Source organism: Salmo trutta, chromosome 26 (assembly GCF_901001165.1).
Source record: "Salmo trutta chromosome 26, fSalTru1.1, whole genome shotgun sequence".
Classification (NCBI taxonomy): Eukaryota; Metazoa; Chordata; class Actinopteri; order Salmoniformes; family Salmonidae; genus Salmo; species Salmo trutta.
In genome coordinates this window covers 19,354,938-19,369,761 of record NC_042982.1, presented here as the reverse complement: position 1 = coordinate 19,369,761, position 14,824 = coordinate 19,354,938, and the positions used below count along the sequence as shown (strand labels likewise).

The 14,824-nt window shown below is 46.0% G+C and overlaps 2 protein-coding genes and 1 long non-coding RNA gene across 4 annotated transcripts; 1 reads left to right on the top strand and 2 right to left on the bottom strand.

The window, feature by feature from the left end:
* The first annotated feature begins 280 nt into the window (after positions 1 to 280).
* On the top strand, positions 281 to 4,261 carry vtna (vitronectin a). Its single transcript, XM_029715129.1, has 8 exons — positions 281 to 425; positions 649 to 768; positions 1,012 to 1,527; positions 2,042 to 2,181; positions 2,415 to 2,571; positions 2,811 to 2,963; positions 3,239 to 3,922; positions 4,045 to 4,261. The coding sequence occupies exons 1-8, from the start codon at positions 314 to 316 to the stop codon at positions 4,167 to 4,169; spliced, it is 2,007 nt and encodes a 668-aa protein (XP_029570989.1). The 5' UTR covers positions 281 to 313; the 3' UTR covers positions 4,170 to 4,261.
* A 798-nt stretch (positions 4,262 to 5,059) lies between these two features.
* LOC115163337 (uncharacterized) lies at positions 5,060 to 7,212 on the bottom strand. Its single transcript, XR_003869731.1, has 2 exons — positions 7,120 to 7,212; positions 5,060 to 6,879 (listed from the first exon to the last, which is right to left on the bottom strand). It is a non-coding gene; the product is annotated as an uncharacterized LOC115163337 (long non-coding RNA).
* A 92-nt stretch (positions 7,213 to 7,304) lies between these two features.
* On the bottom strand, positions 7,305 to 14,755 carry LOC115163333 (scavenger receptor class F member 1-like). 2 transcript variants are annotated; one of them, XM_029715125.1, is made up of 13 exons: positions 14,101 to 14,755; positions 13,828 to 13,889; positions 12,887 to 12,988; positions 12,437 to 12,704; positions 11,996 to 12,259; positions 11,686 to 11,904; positions 11,329 to 11,457; positions 11,022 to 11,128; positions 10,699 to 10,807; positions 9,568 to 9,692; positions 9,250 to 9,387; positions 8,944 to 9,133; positions 7,305 to 8,777 (listed from the first exon to the last, which is right to left on the bottom strand). In XM_029715125.1, the coding sequence occupies exons 1-13, from the start codon at positions 14,199 to 14,201 to the stop codon at positions 7,724 to 7,726; spliced, it is 2,868 nt and encodes a 955-aa protein (XP_029570985.1). In that variant the 5' UTR covers positions 14,202 to 14,755; the 3' UTR covers positions 7,305 to 7,723. The 2 variants fall into 2 exon arrangements, with proteins under 2 accessions (XP_029570985.1, XP_029570987.1); XM_029715127.1 differs by having other exon boundaries at positions 7,305 to 8,771.
* Between the last annotated feature and the right edge of the window lie 69 nt (positions 14,756 to 14,824).

Here is a 14,824-nt window from a genome sequence, read left to right as displayed (position 1 = left end):
AAAAAAACATGCTTATTTGTCTCTCTGAAATGAAACCATCAAGGGATAGACGTCATTGAACAACCCCATGCCATGATTAGAGAGTGATAAAAATCAACAATCTCTTTCACAAGTTCTTTAAACGATGAAAGCTAACTTACCAGCATTTGATATAAAGCATTTTTGAATGAAACTCTTTATTTACTGATTGCTTCAGCAAAAACAAGGTTGATAACAAGGTTGAAACAAGGTTTAAGTAAACATTCTGCAGAGGTGAATGACACTGGTAGCCACTGCATTTCATTGGTAATTGATTAGTAGCACACTGTTCTCTATGCCCTGGGTCCTCTCCGTCACACACCCAGAGAGACCCAGAAAGACAGACAGCATGAGGCTCGGGCTGATACTCCTGCTAGCCGGGATAGCTACTGTGTTTGCTGCAGAGGGTAAGTATACCATTAAAAAATATATAGTCTAGGTTGACTTGAAAATGTATTGGGGACGTTTTGGTTGAAATTAAACTGAGTTGTTACTGGTGAAAGAGAACTCATGAATTTCAAGATAGTATTTGGAAACTCAGTATTTGGAATTTGTGGAGGTATTACCAAACATTTTTGCTGTTCTATAGTCATTTATAAGTTACCTCTCTGTGCTGTCCTTGTGTGTCAGAGTCATGCATGGACCGCTGTGAGAATGGCTTCGACTCCAAGAAGGATTGCCAGTGTGACACCATGTGTCGGTACTACAAGAGCTGCTGCTCGGACTACGAGACCGCCTGTCATATGAAAAGTAAGTAGAGTGTATGTGTGTGTGTGTGTGTGTGTGTGTGTGTGTGTGTGTGTGTGTGTGTGTGTGTTTGTATATTGACTGTTAGAAAAGTCACAGATTTCCCTTTTAACAACCTTTAAAGGTCATATTGAATAATACACCCCTGATTAACATGGTAATGAGTTGCATATGTTCATCATTCATATAATATTTTGTTATTAATTCATTGTGTGATTCATTTAATGTGACCTCTGTTTCCGTCAGCACGTGGGGACACCTTTGAATTTGCAGAGGATGATGATGGTCCATTTACCCCTACAACGCCCGCCTTCCCGACCCAACCTGAAGACGGGGAATCCAGCTCCTCAGGGGGCCAACATAGGCAACCCCCACGCCTCAGAACCCCCAACACCACCCCTACTCCTGCCAAAATTGCCACAAAGATAACCCCAGTCACAGAGCCAGCTAGAGGCGCAGCTCGAGACCCACAGAGAGGCCAGTTCCCAGTGGTAGTCCCACTCCCGGAGGCAGCTAAAGCCACCAAGGCACCGTCGGCCACACAGGCAGGTAGAGGCTCAGATAGAGGCCAGTTCCCAGTGGTAGTCCCACTCCCAGAGACAGCTAAAGCCACCGAGGCAACATCAGTCCCACAGACAACCACAGAGGAAGTGGTGACGACCACCAAGGCTCTGGTAGTAGACCCAGATGCCCAGCCATGCAGCAGCAGGCCCTGGGACTCCCTAATGCAGCTCAAGAACGGCTCTGTCTACGCCTTCAGAGGTAAGAGTCTTCATGGGTCTTACCCCGTCACCTTCAGAGGTAAGGGTCTTCATGGGTCTTACTCCGTCACCTTCAGAGGTAAGGGTCTTCATGGGTCTTACCCCGTCACCTTCAGAGGTAAGGGTCTTCATGGGTCTTACCCCGTCACCTTCAGAGGTAAGAGTCTTCATGGGTCTTACTCCGTCACCTTCAGAGGTAAGGGTCTTCATGGGTCTTACCCCGTCACCTTCAGAGGTAAGGGTCTTCATGGGTCTTACCCCGTCACCTTCAGAGGTAAGGGTCTTCATGGGTCTTACCCCGTCACCTTCAGAGGTAAGGGTCTTCATGGGTCTTACCCCGTCACCTTCAGAGGTAAGGGTCTTCATGGGTCTTACCCCGTCACCTTCAGAGGTAAGGGTCTTCATGGGTCTTACTCCGTCACCTTCAGAGGTGTCGGTGAGTGGGAGAAAAACACCAGGAGAGGTTTTGTTAGTCTGTATCTCTATGTAGGTGTTTGTTTTGTGTCCTTTCCTAGGGGAGTGGTTCTTTGAGCTGGATGAGAAGTCAGTGATGCCCGGCTACCCCAAACTGATCCAGGACATCTGGGGTATCAGAGGGCCTATAGATGCTGCCTTCACACGTATCAACTGCCAGGGCAAGACATACATATTCAAGGTGGGATGAATACCCTGGCTAGAGAGCGTAGATTAAAGATGAAATGTTGGCAGGACGGTAGAAGGTTGGTAATGGAAGTTATATCTCTAGCTGTCTGTATTTATTATACATTTTATAAATGTAATACATTTGTTAAAAATTGCCAACTTCACTGATATAAATTACATTTATTCATTCCAAACTTACATTTATTCATTTCAAACAGATTTTTCAAATTGAAAATCCTCCAACAGGGTAACAAGTACTGGCGGTTTGATGATGGTGTGCTGGAGGAGGACTATCCCAGGGATATCAACGTGGGCTTTGAGAAGGTACCAGACGACGTGGACGCAGCCTTCGCCATAGCAGCCCCTGGACACCACGGCAAAGAGAAGGTCTACTTCTTCAAAGGTCTCACCAAATCTTAAATGTAGAACATACAATCCACTAGGCAGTTGCTAATTGATAAGTGATTGAATTCATTTTTATGTTTAAACTTGAGAATACCTCTCAATGATAGTCCTCCTCCTGAACTTATTCAAATGATGGAAGATATAGCCACAATGAAGTGACTAACTCACTGTTTCCAGTGTATTTCTTTTCACATAATCTGTTTTGTTAAAAGACCAGTTGTTTGTCTGTGTTCCCAGGTGACCAGTACTACCAGTATGAGTTCAAGCACCAGCCATCACATGAGGAGTGTATCAAGATGTCAGCTGGGTCTCCCTCCGCTCTGTTCACAGCCTACACTGACATCTACCACAACAACTGGGAGGAACTCTTCAACATGCTCTTCAGAGGCAGTAAGACGCTGTGGTGCTTTCTCAATTATCTTTTCTTGTGTCCTCACTTCCTCTTTCCATTCCTCCTTCTCAAAACGCATTGGAGAAGAAGATCCAAGTCTCTTACCTGTGGACCTTCTCATCCAATGCGTATTGAGGAGGTGAAGAAAGAGGATATAAGGAATCATTAATGGCACAATGTTGACTTTAAGAAAATGGTTGCTTAACAAACAAGAATAGTTTTAAAGCTAGCCCCCACTAATGCTACATCTCATCTGTCATTCTCTCTCCCCCAGTCCCCAACCACCATGGTGGGCATCGGTTCATCAACAAGGACTGGATCGGCATCAAGGCCCCAGTGGACGCTGTCATGACAGGGAGACTCTACATCACCCCCAGGCCACTGGCCCCACCCCTGTTCCCACCCTTACCCCCTTTATGGGACCACAACGATGGGAGGCGCCAGCCATGGGACCAACAATGGGGGCAGTATGGTCAACAGGATCAGTTAAATGGACAGCAAAATGGACAACAATATGGACAACAAGGGCAACAATATGGACAGCAGTGGGAACAGCAGTGGGGCCACCGCAGAAGTAGGCGCCAGTCTTACTGGGGTGCCCGGACGGGAATGGCTATGGGGCAGGCGTTCGCAGAGAAGGGGATGGATATGGGGAAAGGATTCGCTGAGAAGGGTATGGATCTCGGTCGGAAGCTGGCGGAGAGGGGGATGGCTATGGAGGGGATGTTTGGAGGGTGGGACATGCGCCGAACGGATGCCAGGGATGCAGACAGAGACAGGGATAGAAGGAGGGATGACCAGGATAGGAGGAGGGATGACCAGGACAGGAGGAGGGATGACCAGGACAGGAGAGGAGATGGATACAACTATGACTCCAGATACAACGCTGAGGGGAGGGCCTACTGGGAGTTTGTCAACAAGGGCCAGCCAGTGCAGAGCGTCTACTTCTTCAAGGGAGGTAAGGAAGGATACTTTACTGACCTATTGCTTTTTTCTTTTTAACCTCCCATTAAACACACACCCTAAGGGCACAGAACAACTTGAAATCCACCAGACATATTCTCTGTATTTGTTTTCCAGATAAATACTACAGAGTGGATCTGAAGACCAAGAAAGTGGACCCAGCCAGCCCTCCTTACCCCAGGTCCATTGGCAAGTACTGGCTGGGCTGCCCTGAAAAACACCTGGAGGCCGAGAAGAAATAGTTTCACAACTGGATAAAGAAACATCTGCACTATGTCAAAACATGTTTTACATCAAAGACTCAAATAGACAGTAATTTAAAGCTAGATAATTAGAAGAATCACTTGAAAAATGAAAGGAGAGCCGCACACTCTAGGAGCTCAGATGTAATAATTTAATAACCTCATATCCAACGTTTCGATAGACAAGCTGATACCCTGATGAAGACAGCTTGTCTGTCAAAACGTTGGATATGAGGTTATTAAATTATTACATCTGAGCTCCTAGAGTGTGCGGCTCTCCTTTCATTTTTCAAGTGTTCTACTCCGCTAGCCAGCACCTCGCCTAAATATGTGTGCGTTTCTTTCGCCTCTAAATTAGAAGAATCACATCACAAAAATGTTCTGATATGAGGACATTTCTCTTTGTACCTGGAATACTTGTGTGTAAAACTTTTATAACTAAACACTTTCTAGCTGTAAAGGGTACCCACATGTTATTGGGGGTATTGAAATTAATCCAAGGCTCAATTCAGTCAAACTTGCCTTGTAGTATTTGCGCTGCAGCTCCTCTTATTGGAGATCAATGAAGGCCCACCCATCTCTGTTCCCCACCCCCTCTGTTCCCCATGATTTGGGGCAAAGTTCAGCTGGTTATTTGGTGTGCAAACCGAAGTCCACAAAAACACTACAGTGAATACTATAGTAATTACTGTAGTATACTGTCGTATTTACAGTTAACTATAGTATAAATACTGTAGTGAAAGAAAACTAGTATATACTATAGTAATTAATGTAGTGTTTTTGCGGATTGTAGTATACTGTAGTATTTACTGTAGTGTTTTTGTTTTATTATCTTTGACATAGAAGTGGAGGCCACAGTGTGTAGTATAGTATTCTATAGTATACTACTGACTTCTATTGTAAACTGTAATAATTTTACATGTGGGTTATCTCTCCTCTCTAATATCTGACCCAGTTTACAAGAGGGGTCTTTAAAGGTTGGATTGGCAGTGTGATACAGAAACACTACTACCACCTAGTGAATGACAGGCTATAAAGACATCAACAAACACAACAACTCTGGACCACCAGGTCTCCATTTCCTGACTAGCGCTTTCAGTGGAATATGATGAAACTGTTTTTGGCTGCATAGAAGGACATGCTATGTGGGAGGCAAGCTTAACAGTGATCAAGAGGAAACACGGTTGGCAAAACCTACAGATAGTACATAGACTATGCTAGCCTGATAGTAGACTATGCCAGGTAGCCAGGGGATATCTGTTCCAATGAGACACCGTGCTGCATTATTTTACATTACAACTCAATTCCACAGCGTACACGGTCCGGACTTGTTGATTCACTGCTGATTTTTGGAAACATTCAGAAATTAGATTAAAGAAGATCAAGTCATCAATCGTCCATTCTAACCCTGTCTGTCAACCCCTCCTTAAATCCTGTACAAGCAGAGGGGGAGTGGTCACCATAGAGATGAATATAGTCTCTACAGATATGTCTATGGTGGCTTATTTTCTTTTATATGTAAATCCCAACACAACCAAAATGCTCTCAACCCTACAACATTGGGAATGCAGCTGACAGACACCATAATACCCATACATCAGATGTATGCAGCTGACAGACACCATAATACCCATACATCAGATGTATGCAGCTGACAGACACCATAATACCCATACATCAGATGCATGCAGCTGACAGACACCATAATACCCATACATCAGATGTATGCAGCTGACAGACACCATAATACCCATACATCTGATGCATGCAGCTGACAGACACCATAATACCCATACATCAGATGTATGCAGCTGACAGACACCATAATACCCATACATCAGATGCATGCAGCTGACAGACACCATAATACCCATACATCAGATGTATGCAGCTGACAGACACCATAATACCCATACATCTGATGCATGCAGCTGACAGACACCATAATACCCATACATCAGATGTATGCAGCTGACAGACACCATAATACCCATACATCTGATGCATGCAGCTGACAGACACCATAATACCCATACATCAGATGCATGCAGCTGACAGACACCATAATACCCATACATCAGATGTATGCAGCTGACAGACACCATAATACCCATACATCTGATGCATGCAGCTGACAGACACCATAATACCCATACATCAGATGCATGCAGCTGACAGACACCATAATACCCATACATCAGATGCATGCAGCTGACAGACACCATAATACCCATACATCAGATGCATGCAGCTGACAGACACCATAATACCCATACATCAGATGCATGCAGCTGACAGACACCATAATACCCATACATCAGATGTATGCAGCTGACAGACACCATAATACCCATACATCTGATGCATGCAGCTGACAGACACCATAATACCCATACATCTGATGCATGCAGCTGACAGACACCATAATACCCATACATCTGATGCATGCAGCTGACAGACACCATAATACCCATACATCAGATGTATGCAGCTGACAGACACCATAATACCCATACATCTGATGCATGCAGCTGACAGACACCATAATACCCATACATCAGATGCATGCAGCTGACAGACACCATAATACCCATACATCTGATGCATGCAGCTGACAGACACCATAATACCCATACATCTGATGCATGCAGCTGACAGACACCATAATACCCATACATCTGATGCATGCAGCTGACAGACACCATAATACCTATACATCAGATGTATGCAGCTGACAGACACCATAATACCCATACATCTGATGCATGCAGCTGACAGACACCATAATACCCATACATCAGATGCATGCAGCTGACAGACACCATAATACCCATACATCTGATGCATGCAGCTGACAGACACCATAATACCCATACATCTGATGCATGCAGCTGACAGACACCATAATACCCATACATCTGATGCATGCAGCTGACAGACACCATAATACCTATACATCAGATGCATGGCAGGTATCAGTTTCATCACTTGTTTTGTTTCACTCAGTGTGCATCCCAAATGGCACGTTGTTTCCTTTATAGTGCACTACTTTTGACCAGGGCCACTATAAAAGGAATAGGGTGCCATTTGGGACACAGCTCGGTGTTCCAGTGAATAATACATATCACAGACAGGTGATGGTGCTGCCAGTGCCAACACATTTAAATGGTTCAAGCTGGCACCACAGAGTAATGTTATCCCAGTGGTGACAGACAAGTCAAAGTGAACAAAGTGCACAGGAGCATTTCTTTGTTTTCATTTGCATAGTTGTTTCACACATGGCAGTTACAGTATCAATAACTATTTGGTAAGGTGATTTCAACATTATCCTATTGTTGTATAATATACATACAGTACATATTGTACAGGACCATCATATACATATTGTAATTCATAAAATTGTATACTCAATATTGTAAAGATTGCTAGTTTATGTCAGACTTGACTGTTAACTCAGTACAGTAGGCTAGTTTCCAAATTCCTTATTCATTAGTAGTCGAACTACATACTCAATCGTGAGAAGAGTCAGAGCACCACAGTCATTGCATCTGAAGTTAGGAATGCATAATCATCACGTTCTCATAAAGGTTAGGTCCATCGTCCACACCGGCCATCACTCCTTCATTGGCGATGACTTCACTCAGACTAACAGCGTCCGTTACAAATCCAGCTGGCCCGATTGTTCGATATCCACTCTCAGTCTGCATCCCAGGGTCACCGTTCTCTCCCCTCACCCCTGACCTTTCACCCCTGACCTCTGGCACGCTTTTCAAAATGGAGGACAGGGGCCTCGTGGGCGTAACGGTGGCAGGGGCGTCCTCTGGTGGGGGTTGAGTGTTAGTGCCAGCGTCAGTGTTTCCCATGACAGCAGGGGAGCTGTGGTGGGCGTGCTGTTTCCTCCTACTGGGTTTCCTCATAGATACGCCTTCCCCTACAGCACCCTCCACCCCCGAAGGTGGGGGACCCCCCTGCTCCCACACACTGGCCCGAGTCCCCAGCTTCCTCCTGGGGGGCTTGGTGATCCCCTCCGCCCCCAGGCTCTTCCCCTTGGGCTTAGTTCCCACCTCCTGGTCTTTGTGTCTCTGGAGGCTGCCTAGCCTGCGTAGCACGGCCTGTACCGGGCCCTCCGAGCTGGGGAGCTCTAGTTTAGACAGGGGCCTCCCCACCCCCACCTTCCCCACTGTCACATACACTGTGGTCACTTTGTCCATCCCTTTATCCATCTCTGCCTGCTGGCCATCGGATGTGGACCCTGGTGTTTGCCCACCCTTTCTGGGAACAGCAGCGTTGGATATGGTGCGACTTCGCCCTACCACTGCTCCAGGCACCTGCAGGGTAGACATGGCTCGGGATGGGGTAGCTGTGTACCTGTCCACATCGGGGTCCCCTGCTTCACCACTGGATTCTGGGTCTTCCAATGGTCCAGTCCCACCTCCACATCCATCCACCCCCCCCTCACCTGTCTCCGTCTCTTCCCCCTCTGAGGCCTTCCCTCCCTGGGCCTGGAGGGCTGATAGCATCAGGACCCCCCAGGGGGACTTGGGTTTGATGCGGGGGGCCCCGGGTGTCAAATCCTGGGCAGAGCCTCGGCGCTCCTTTGGGCTGAACCTCGGATGAGATGAGATTGTACTTTATTAATCCCCAAGGGGCATTTTTTTGGACACTCTCTCAACATTAAAAACAATCACAAAAAGAGAATTGAAGTGCTGCATAGTGTCGTGTGGTGTGTGTAGTGCCCAATGTCCTCATCATGATGACTACGACCTGGTGTTACCTGGTGCCTTCGGCGAAGGAGACGGAGGGGCATTTGGACTTGGCGTTGCTGGAGGTGCGGGGAATGCCAAAGGGGAGGGACATGTCTTCTGCACTAATACTGAAGGCAGAGGGGTCAGGGAAGATGTTACACTTAGAACTCATCTCATGCTGGAACTCCTGGAACTCACCGCCCGCCACTGCTGGGATGTCTGAGGGAGGTAGAGCGGGGGGAAGGGAGGGACAGGGAGAGAGAGAAAAAATGGAGTCAATCGAAACACAAAGGGTTGAACACACACACACACACACATACACACACACTGATTACCTTCTCTGGGGGGGACACAGTAGAGCACCTCTCCGGTCTCCTCATCACTGTCGAAGAAGGATCCCTCCGTCACCCAGCCTGAGGAGGGAGGCTCTATGAAGCTGTGGTTGAACGTCAGCTCAGGGTCGTGGTGGGACACTGGAGAGAGAAGCGTTTTTTATTATTATTATTGTCATAATATTGTAATACGTATAGTATGGACACCACTCCTTTTTCCAAGCTCATGGAGAAAAACTTTAAGAGCATCCAAGTACTGGAGTTTCTTCCTTACATAGATACAGACATATGACATGATCTCTAGTGTGATATTGGACTGACCTGTGACTCTGGGTAGCCCAGAGGACCAGACAGAGATACAGGGTACAGCAGAGCTCACGTTGGCCAGGACGTTATACACATGACGCTTCATACGGACAGAGGTACCACCGTCACCCACTGCTACCCTGTAGGACCACAGCAAGGTCAGAGGTCAGAGGAACACACACACACCTGTCTTTGTCATCAGAATTATATACACACACCTGTCTTTGTCATCAGAATTATATACACACACCTGTCTTTGTCATCAGAATTATATACACACACCTGTCTTTGTCATCAGAATTATACACACACACCTGTCTTTGTCATCAGAATTATACACACACACCTGTCTTTGTCATCAGAATTATATACACACACCTGTCTTTGTCATCAGAATTATATACACACACCTGTCTTTGTCATCAGAATTATATACACACACCTGTCTTTGTCATCAGAATTATATATACACACCTGTCTTTGTCATCAGAATTATATACACACACACCTGTCTTTGTCATCAGAATTATATACACACACCTGTCTTTGTCATCAGAATTATATATACACACCTGTCTTTGTCATCAGAATTATATACACACCTGTCTTTGTCATCAGAATTATATACACACACCTGTCTTTGTCATCAGAATTATATACACACACCTGTCTTTGTCATCAGAATTATATACACACACCTGTCTTTGTCATCAGAATTATATACACACACCTGTCTTTGTCATCAGAATTATATACACACACCTGTCTTTGTCATCAGAATTATATACACACACCTGTCTTTGTCATCAGAATTATATACACACACCTGTCTTTGTCATCAGAATTATATACACACACCTGTCTTTGTCATCAGAATTATATATACACACCTGTCTTTGTCATCAGAATTATATACACACACCTGTCTTTGTCATCAGAATTATATACACACACCTGTCTTTGTCATCAGAATTATATATACACACCTGTCTTTGTCATCAGAATTATATACACACACCTGTCTTTGTCATCAGAATTATATACACACACCTGTCTTTGTCATCAGAATTATATACACACACCTGTCTTTGTCATCAGAATTATATACACACACCTGTCTTTGTCATCAGAATTATATATACACACCTGTCTTTGCCGTCAGTAGGTCCTCCACAGCAGCAGCAGCAGCAGGCCAGACCCAGCAGCACCAAGAGCAGAGGGACCAGGAGACCAGTGATCAGAGCCCTGTGACCACCTGACACACACACACACACACACACACACACACACACACACACACACACACACACACACACACACACACACACACACACAAATGTGATTCAACCTCACATATTCCTTCTTGAGGAAAAACAAATATTTTAATCCATAGGCCCATCTACTATTACTTATCATTAGCTACACATTATCCACCAACTACCACTGTATCCAATAGGAGGAGTACATACTATATGGACACGCCCCTGTTGCTGGGTGACAGGCGGTGCCCTCTCCACAATCACAGACAGAGGAACAGTTAAAGCCATACAGCTGGTCTGGACAGGTGATGTTACAACTGGAGACACAACAGAGAGAAACCTGTTAGTGACAGCCAGATACACAATCCCAGCTAGATGTCTAAATCAGACATTATTGGATTGGAGAAACGTATTTATTTGAACCATTGTTTCACATCACTTCAAGGAAGGGGGTAAGAAAGGATGCATTTTCAGAGTATTCGAACAGAACCTCTGTCTGCTTTCTCAGTAATCTCACCTCCGTCCCTGGAACCCAGGCCCACAGACACAACTTCCTGTCACGTGATCACAGTGGCCATGGAAACAGGGGCTGCACAGGGAGCGGCAGGCGTCCCCGAATGTCCTGTTAGAGCACGGCTCGTCACACCTGCAGACATACAGAGTGGCCAAGATAACAGAGGGACAACAAAACTATCAGCACTAGAAGAAAACACTGAACCTTTTCAGTATCATTGACACATGCATGTCTGGGAAGTGGAGTTACTGTAAAAGGTCTCAGATACGTTTCACTGGCAGTTAGCCATCAAACACACACACACACACACACACACACACACACACACACACACACACACACACACACACACACACACACCTGGGTTCGGTCCATCCTGGGTCACATCGTGAACACGCCCCTGTCCTGGGGTCACATGGTTCACCGTTCCTGCAGCGTGGGCACGCCTCCTGGCAGTGGTTTCCATGGTAACCGTGCGGGCACAGCCGGTCACAGTGTGTGCCGTTCCACCCAGGCTCACAGGCCGTACAGACACCATCAACCACAGAGCACGACTGGCCTCCTTCACAGTGGCCACAGCTACATAGGAGGGGAGAGAGAGACATCAACAGCAAAATGACAAGGCTGTACCATCAAAACATCACTGCAATATCCATATACACTCTCTTACCTCAGTTTACAGCCACTGCCATACTCCCCAGGTCCACACGGTTCGTTACAGAAGGCTCCCTTGTACCCAGGCTGACATACACACTCCCCGCTGACCGCATTACACTCGCTGTGCTCCAGGTCACAGTTACAGCGGCGGTCACACGTCGGACCCCACCACCCGTTCTGGCATTCACACGCCCCCGTCTTCTGTTGGCAGGATGATATGTAGCAGCTACAGCGAAGACTGCACTTCTGACCCCAGTAACCCGGGGCACACTGACACCTGCAAACCAACGTTTTTTAACAAAACATATATTTCTATTGTGTTGTAGCTATTGTGTTAAAAAATATGTGTGTACACTGTCCTTTTAATTATTAAATTGCAGGCTAAATTGTATCAAGTGATTCAGCTTTTAGCTAACTAATGCCTCCCATTGTAAATAAACCCATTCTCTCTCACCTGCCGGTCAGTGGGTCGCAGGTGGAGGTGCCTGGGTAGCACTGGCACTGTTTGGTACAGGTGGGTGTCCACCAGCCCTCGCCGCAGGTGCAGTTGCCGTGTACGGGGTGGCAGTGTCCATGGCGGCCACATTTGCAGGCGTTCTGGCAGAGTGGCCCCCAGCGGTTGGAGAGGCACGTACACTCGCCCGTGATCGGGTCACAGCGCCCATGAGGGTGGCACTTGCACAGCTCACGGCAGTCCGGTGCCCAGAACTCTGGAGGGCAGCCTGAAGAGGGAGACAGGTTGTAATACTTCAGTAGTTTCCACTTAATTACAATGTTCTTACCCTTTTATTCCCGCAATGTAAAGCACTACCAAAGTTGCTATATTGACTCTTGTTGTGTTCAAAATATATTGTTTGAGTGACGCAGCCTATGTAACTTAAACGTCAGAGTTGATTTGACTTACGTGTCTTGCAGTGGGCTCCATAGTAGCCAGGGCGACAGCGACAGACGCCTGGGTATACACACACCTCATCCTGCTGGCAGGCCCCCTCGCCATCACACACAGCTGGAGTCATAAACAACAGACACAGTGCTGGATTATACAATACTACCTAAACAAGACGAAAAGCCTGTTCTTGTGTGCCCTGGACGGTTTTACACAATTTACTGTCAGCTGATACTCACGTAAAGTACACTCCTCTCCCCTAAACTGATACTCACGTAAAGTACACTCCTCTCCCCTAAACTGATACTCATGTAAAGTACACTCCTCTCCCCTAAACTGATACTCATGTAAAGTACACTCCTCTCCCCTAAACTGATACTCATGTAAAGTACACTCCTCTCTCCTAAACTGATACTCATGTAAAGTACACTCCTCTCCCCTAAACTGATAGTCATGTAAAGTACACTCCTCTCCCCAAAACTGATACTCACGTAAAGTACACTCCTCTCCCCTAAACTGATACTTACGTAAAGTACACTCCTCTCCCCTAAACTGATACTCACGTAAAGTACACTCCTCTCCCCTAAACTGATACTCACGTAAAGTACACTCCTCTCCCCTAAACTGATACTCATGTAAAGTACACTCCTCTCCCCTAAACTGATACTCACGTAAAGTACACTCCTCTCCCCTAAACTGATACTCATGTAAAGTACACTCCTCTCCCCTAAACTGATACTCACGTAAAGTACACTCCTCTCCCCTAAACTGATACTCATGTGAAGTACACTCCTCTCCCCTAAACTGATACTCATGTGAAGTACACTCCTCTCCCCTAAACTGATACTCATGTAAAGTACACTCCTCTCCCCTAAACTGATACTCACGTAAAGTACACTCCTCTCCCCTAAACTGATACTCACGTAAAGTACACTCCTCTCCCCTAAACTGATACTCACGTAAAGTACACTCCTCTCTCTGCTGTCTCCATCCAGTGCAACAGACAAGAGTGGAAGGATCCCTGTTTGAGAAGGGTAAGCAAAATACATACAGTAAACATAGTAGGAAGTTTCTTGATGGGACTTTTTACTGTTTTTTTTCATGAAATAATGGAAGATTACAATTATGAAGATATTGAGAATGTTTCATAAAGCAAGGATATATGTCTGGATAGAAAAGGCAGAAAACAAAAGTGAGAAAAATAAAGTGTGAGAGTGTAATGTAGTCATCACCTGGGGTCCCGGCAGACGTTTCTCCCTGAGGGAGCCAGTCTCTGAGGGGCGGAGAGGGAACAGCAGAGCAGTAATCCTAGACCCGTCAGAAACTGGCCCATGTCCACCCCACAACCAGGTACCAGAACGTGTCCAACTCACAGGAAAATCCCTTTCTCCTTTTCTTCTCTTTCGATCACTCTTCTCAAGTCCAGAAGAGGACAATGGAAATTGAAGGCAGTCTTCTGTCTCTTTCTCAATTATTTTTCTCTCTCGCTCCTTTTATCTGTCTTTCTCCCGTCACTTTTTCGCTCTACCTTTATTTTCCCTAGTCCAGCTCTGTGGTCTTGTAGGCCAATGGAAGGCAGTCTTTCTCTTTATGTTTCTCTCTCCCTGCCACTATCTGTCTTTCTCCCCAGCCAGCTCTCTTCAGTCATTAGTCTTGTAGTTGTATGCCCAGCCTGACTGAGCGGTCCAAACCCGTCTGTTTCCTCTTCCTCTTTCCTGGGGAAGTTAGAGCCACTTCCTCCCATTCAATCTGCCTCAGTAAGGCTTTTTTAAGACATCACCACATACTGAGAGATTATGGAAAGAGGTGAGCAGCATATTTAGATGTGTTTGTATGTGTTTGTGTACATCTGTCTTCCACACAAGGACACACACACACTCACCTTGTTGTAAAGAGAAGCCTAACTGTCCTTCCTAGATCAGAAGTGGGATGTTCTCTTGGCAAATGGATGTATGT

What these genes read in the sequence shown, in the direction of transcription:
- vtna (XM_029715129.1), top strand. Translation starts at nt 314, where the DNA reads ATGCCCTGGGTCCTCTCCGTCACACACCCAGAGAGACCCAGAAAGACA. An exon ending in CTCTGTCTACGCCTTCAGAG is followed by an intron (nt 1,528 to 2,041) that starts GTAAGAGTCTTC and finishes GTCCTTTCCTAG; the next exon opens with GGGAGTGGTTCTTTGAGCTG. An exon ending in GCAAGACATACATATTCAAG is followed by an intron (nt 2,182 to 2,414) that starts GTGGGATGAATA and finishes ATCCTCCAACAG; the next exon opens with GGTAACAAGTACTGGCGGTT.
- LOC115163333 (XM_029715125.1), bottom strand. Translation starts at nt 14,201, where the DNA reads ATGGGCCAGTTTCTGACGGGTCTAGGATTACTGCTCTGCTGTTCCCTC. An exon ending in TGCGACCCACTGACCGGCAG is followed by an intron (nt 12,260 to 12,436) that starts GTGAGAGAGAAT and finishes GTTGGTTTGCAG; the next exon opens with GTGTCAGTGTGCCCCGGGTT. An exon ending in CCTACTGACGGCAAAGACAG is followed by an intron (nt 9,693 to 10,698) that starts GTGTGTATATAT and finishes GTGGTCCTACAG; the next exon opens with GGTAGCAGTGGGTGACGGTG.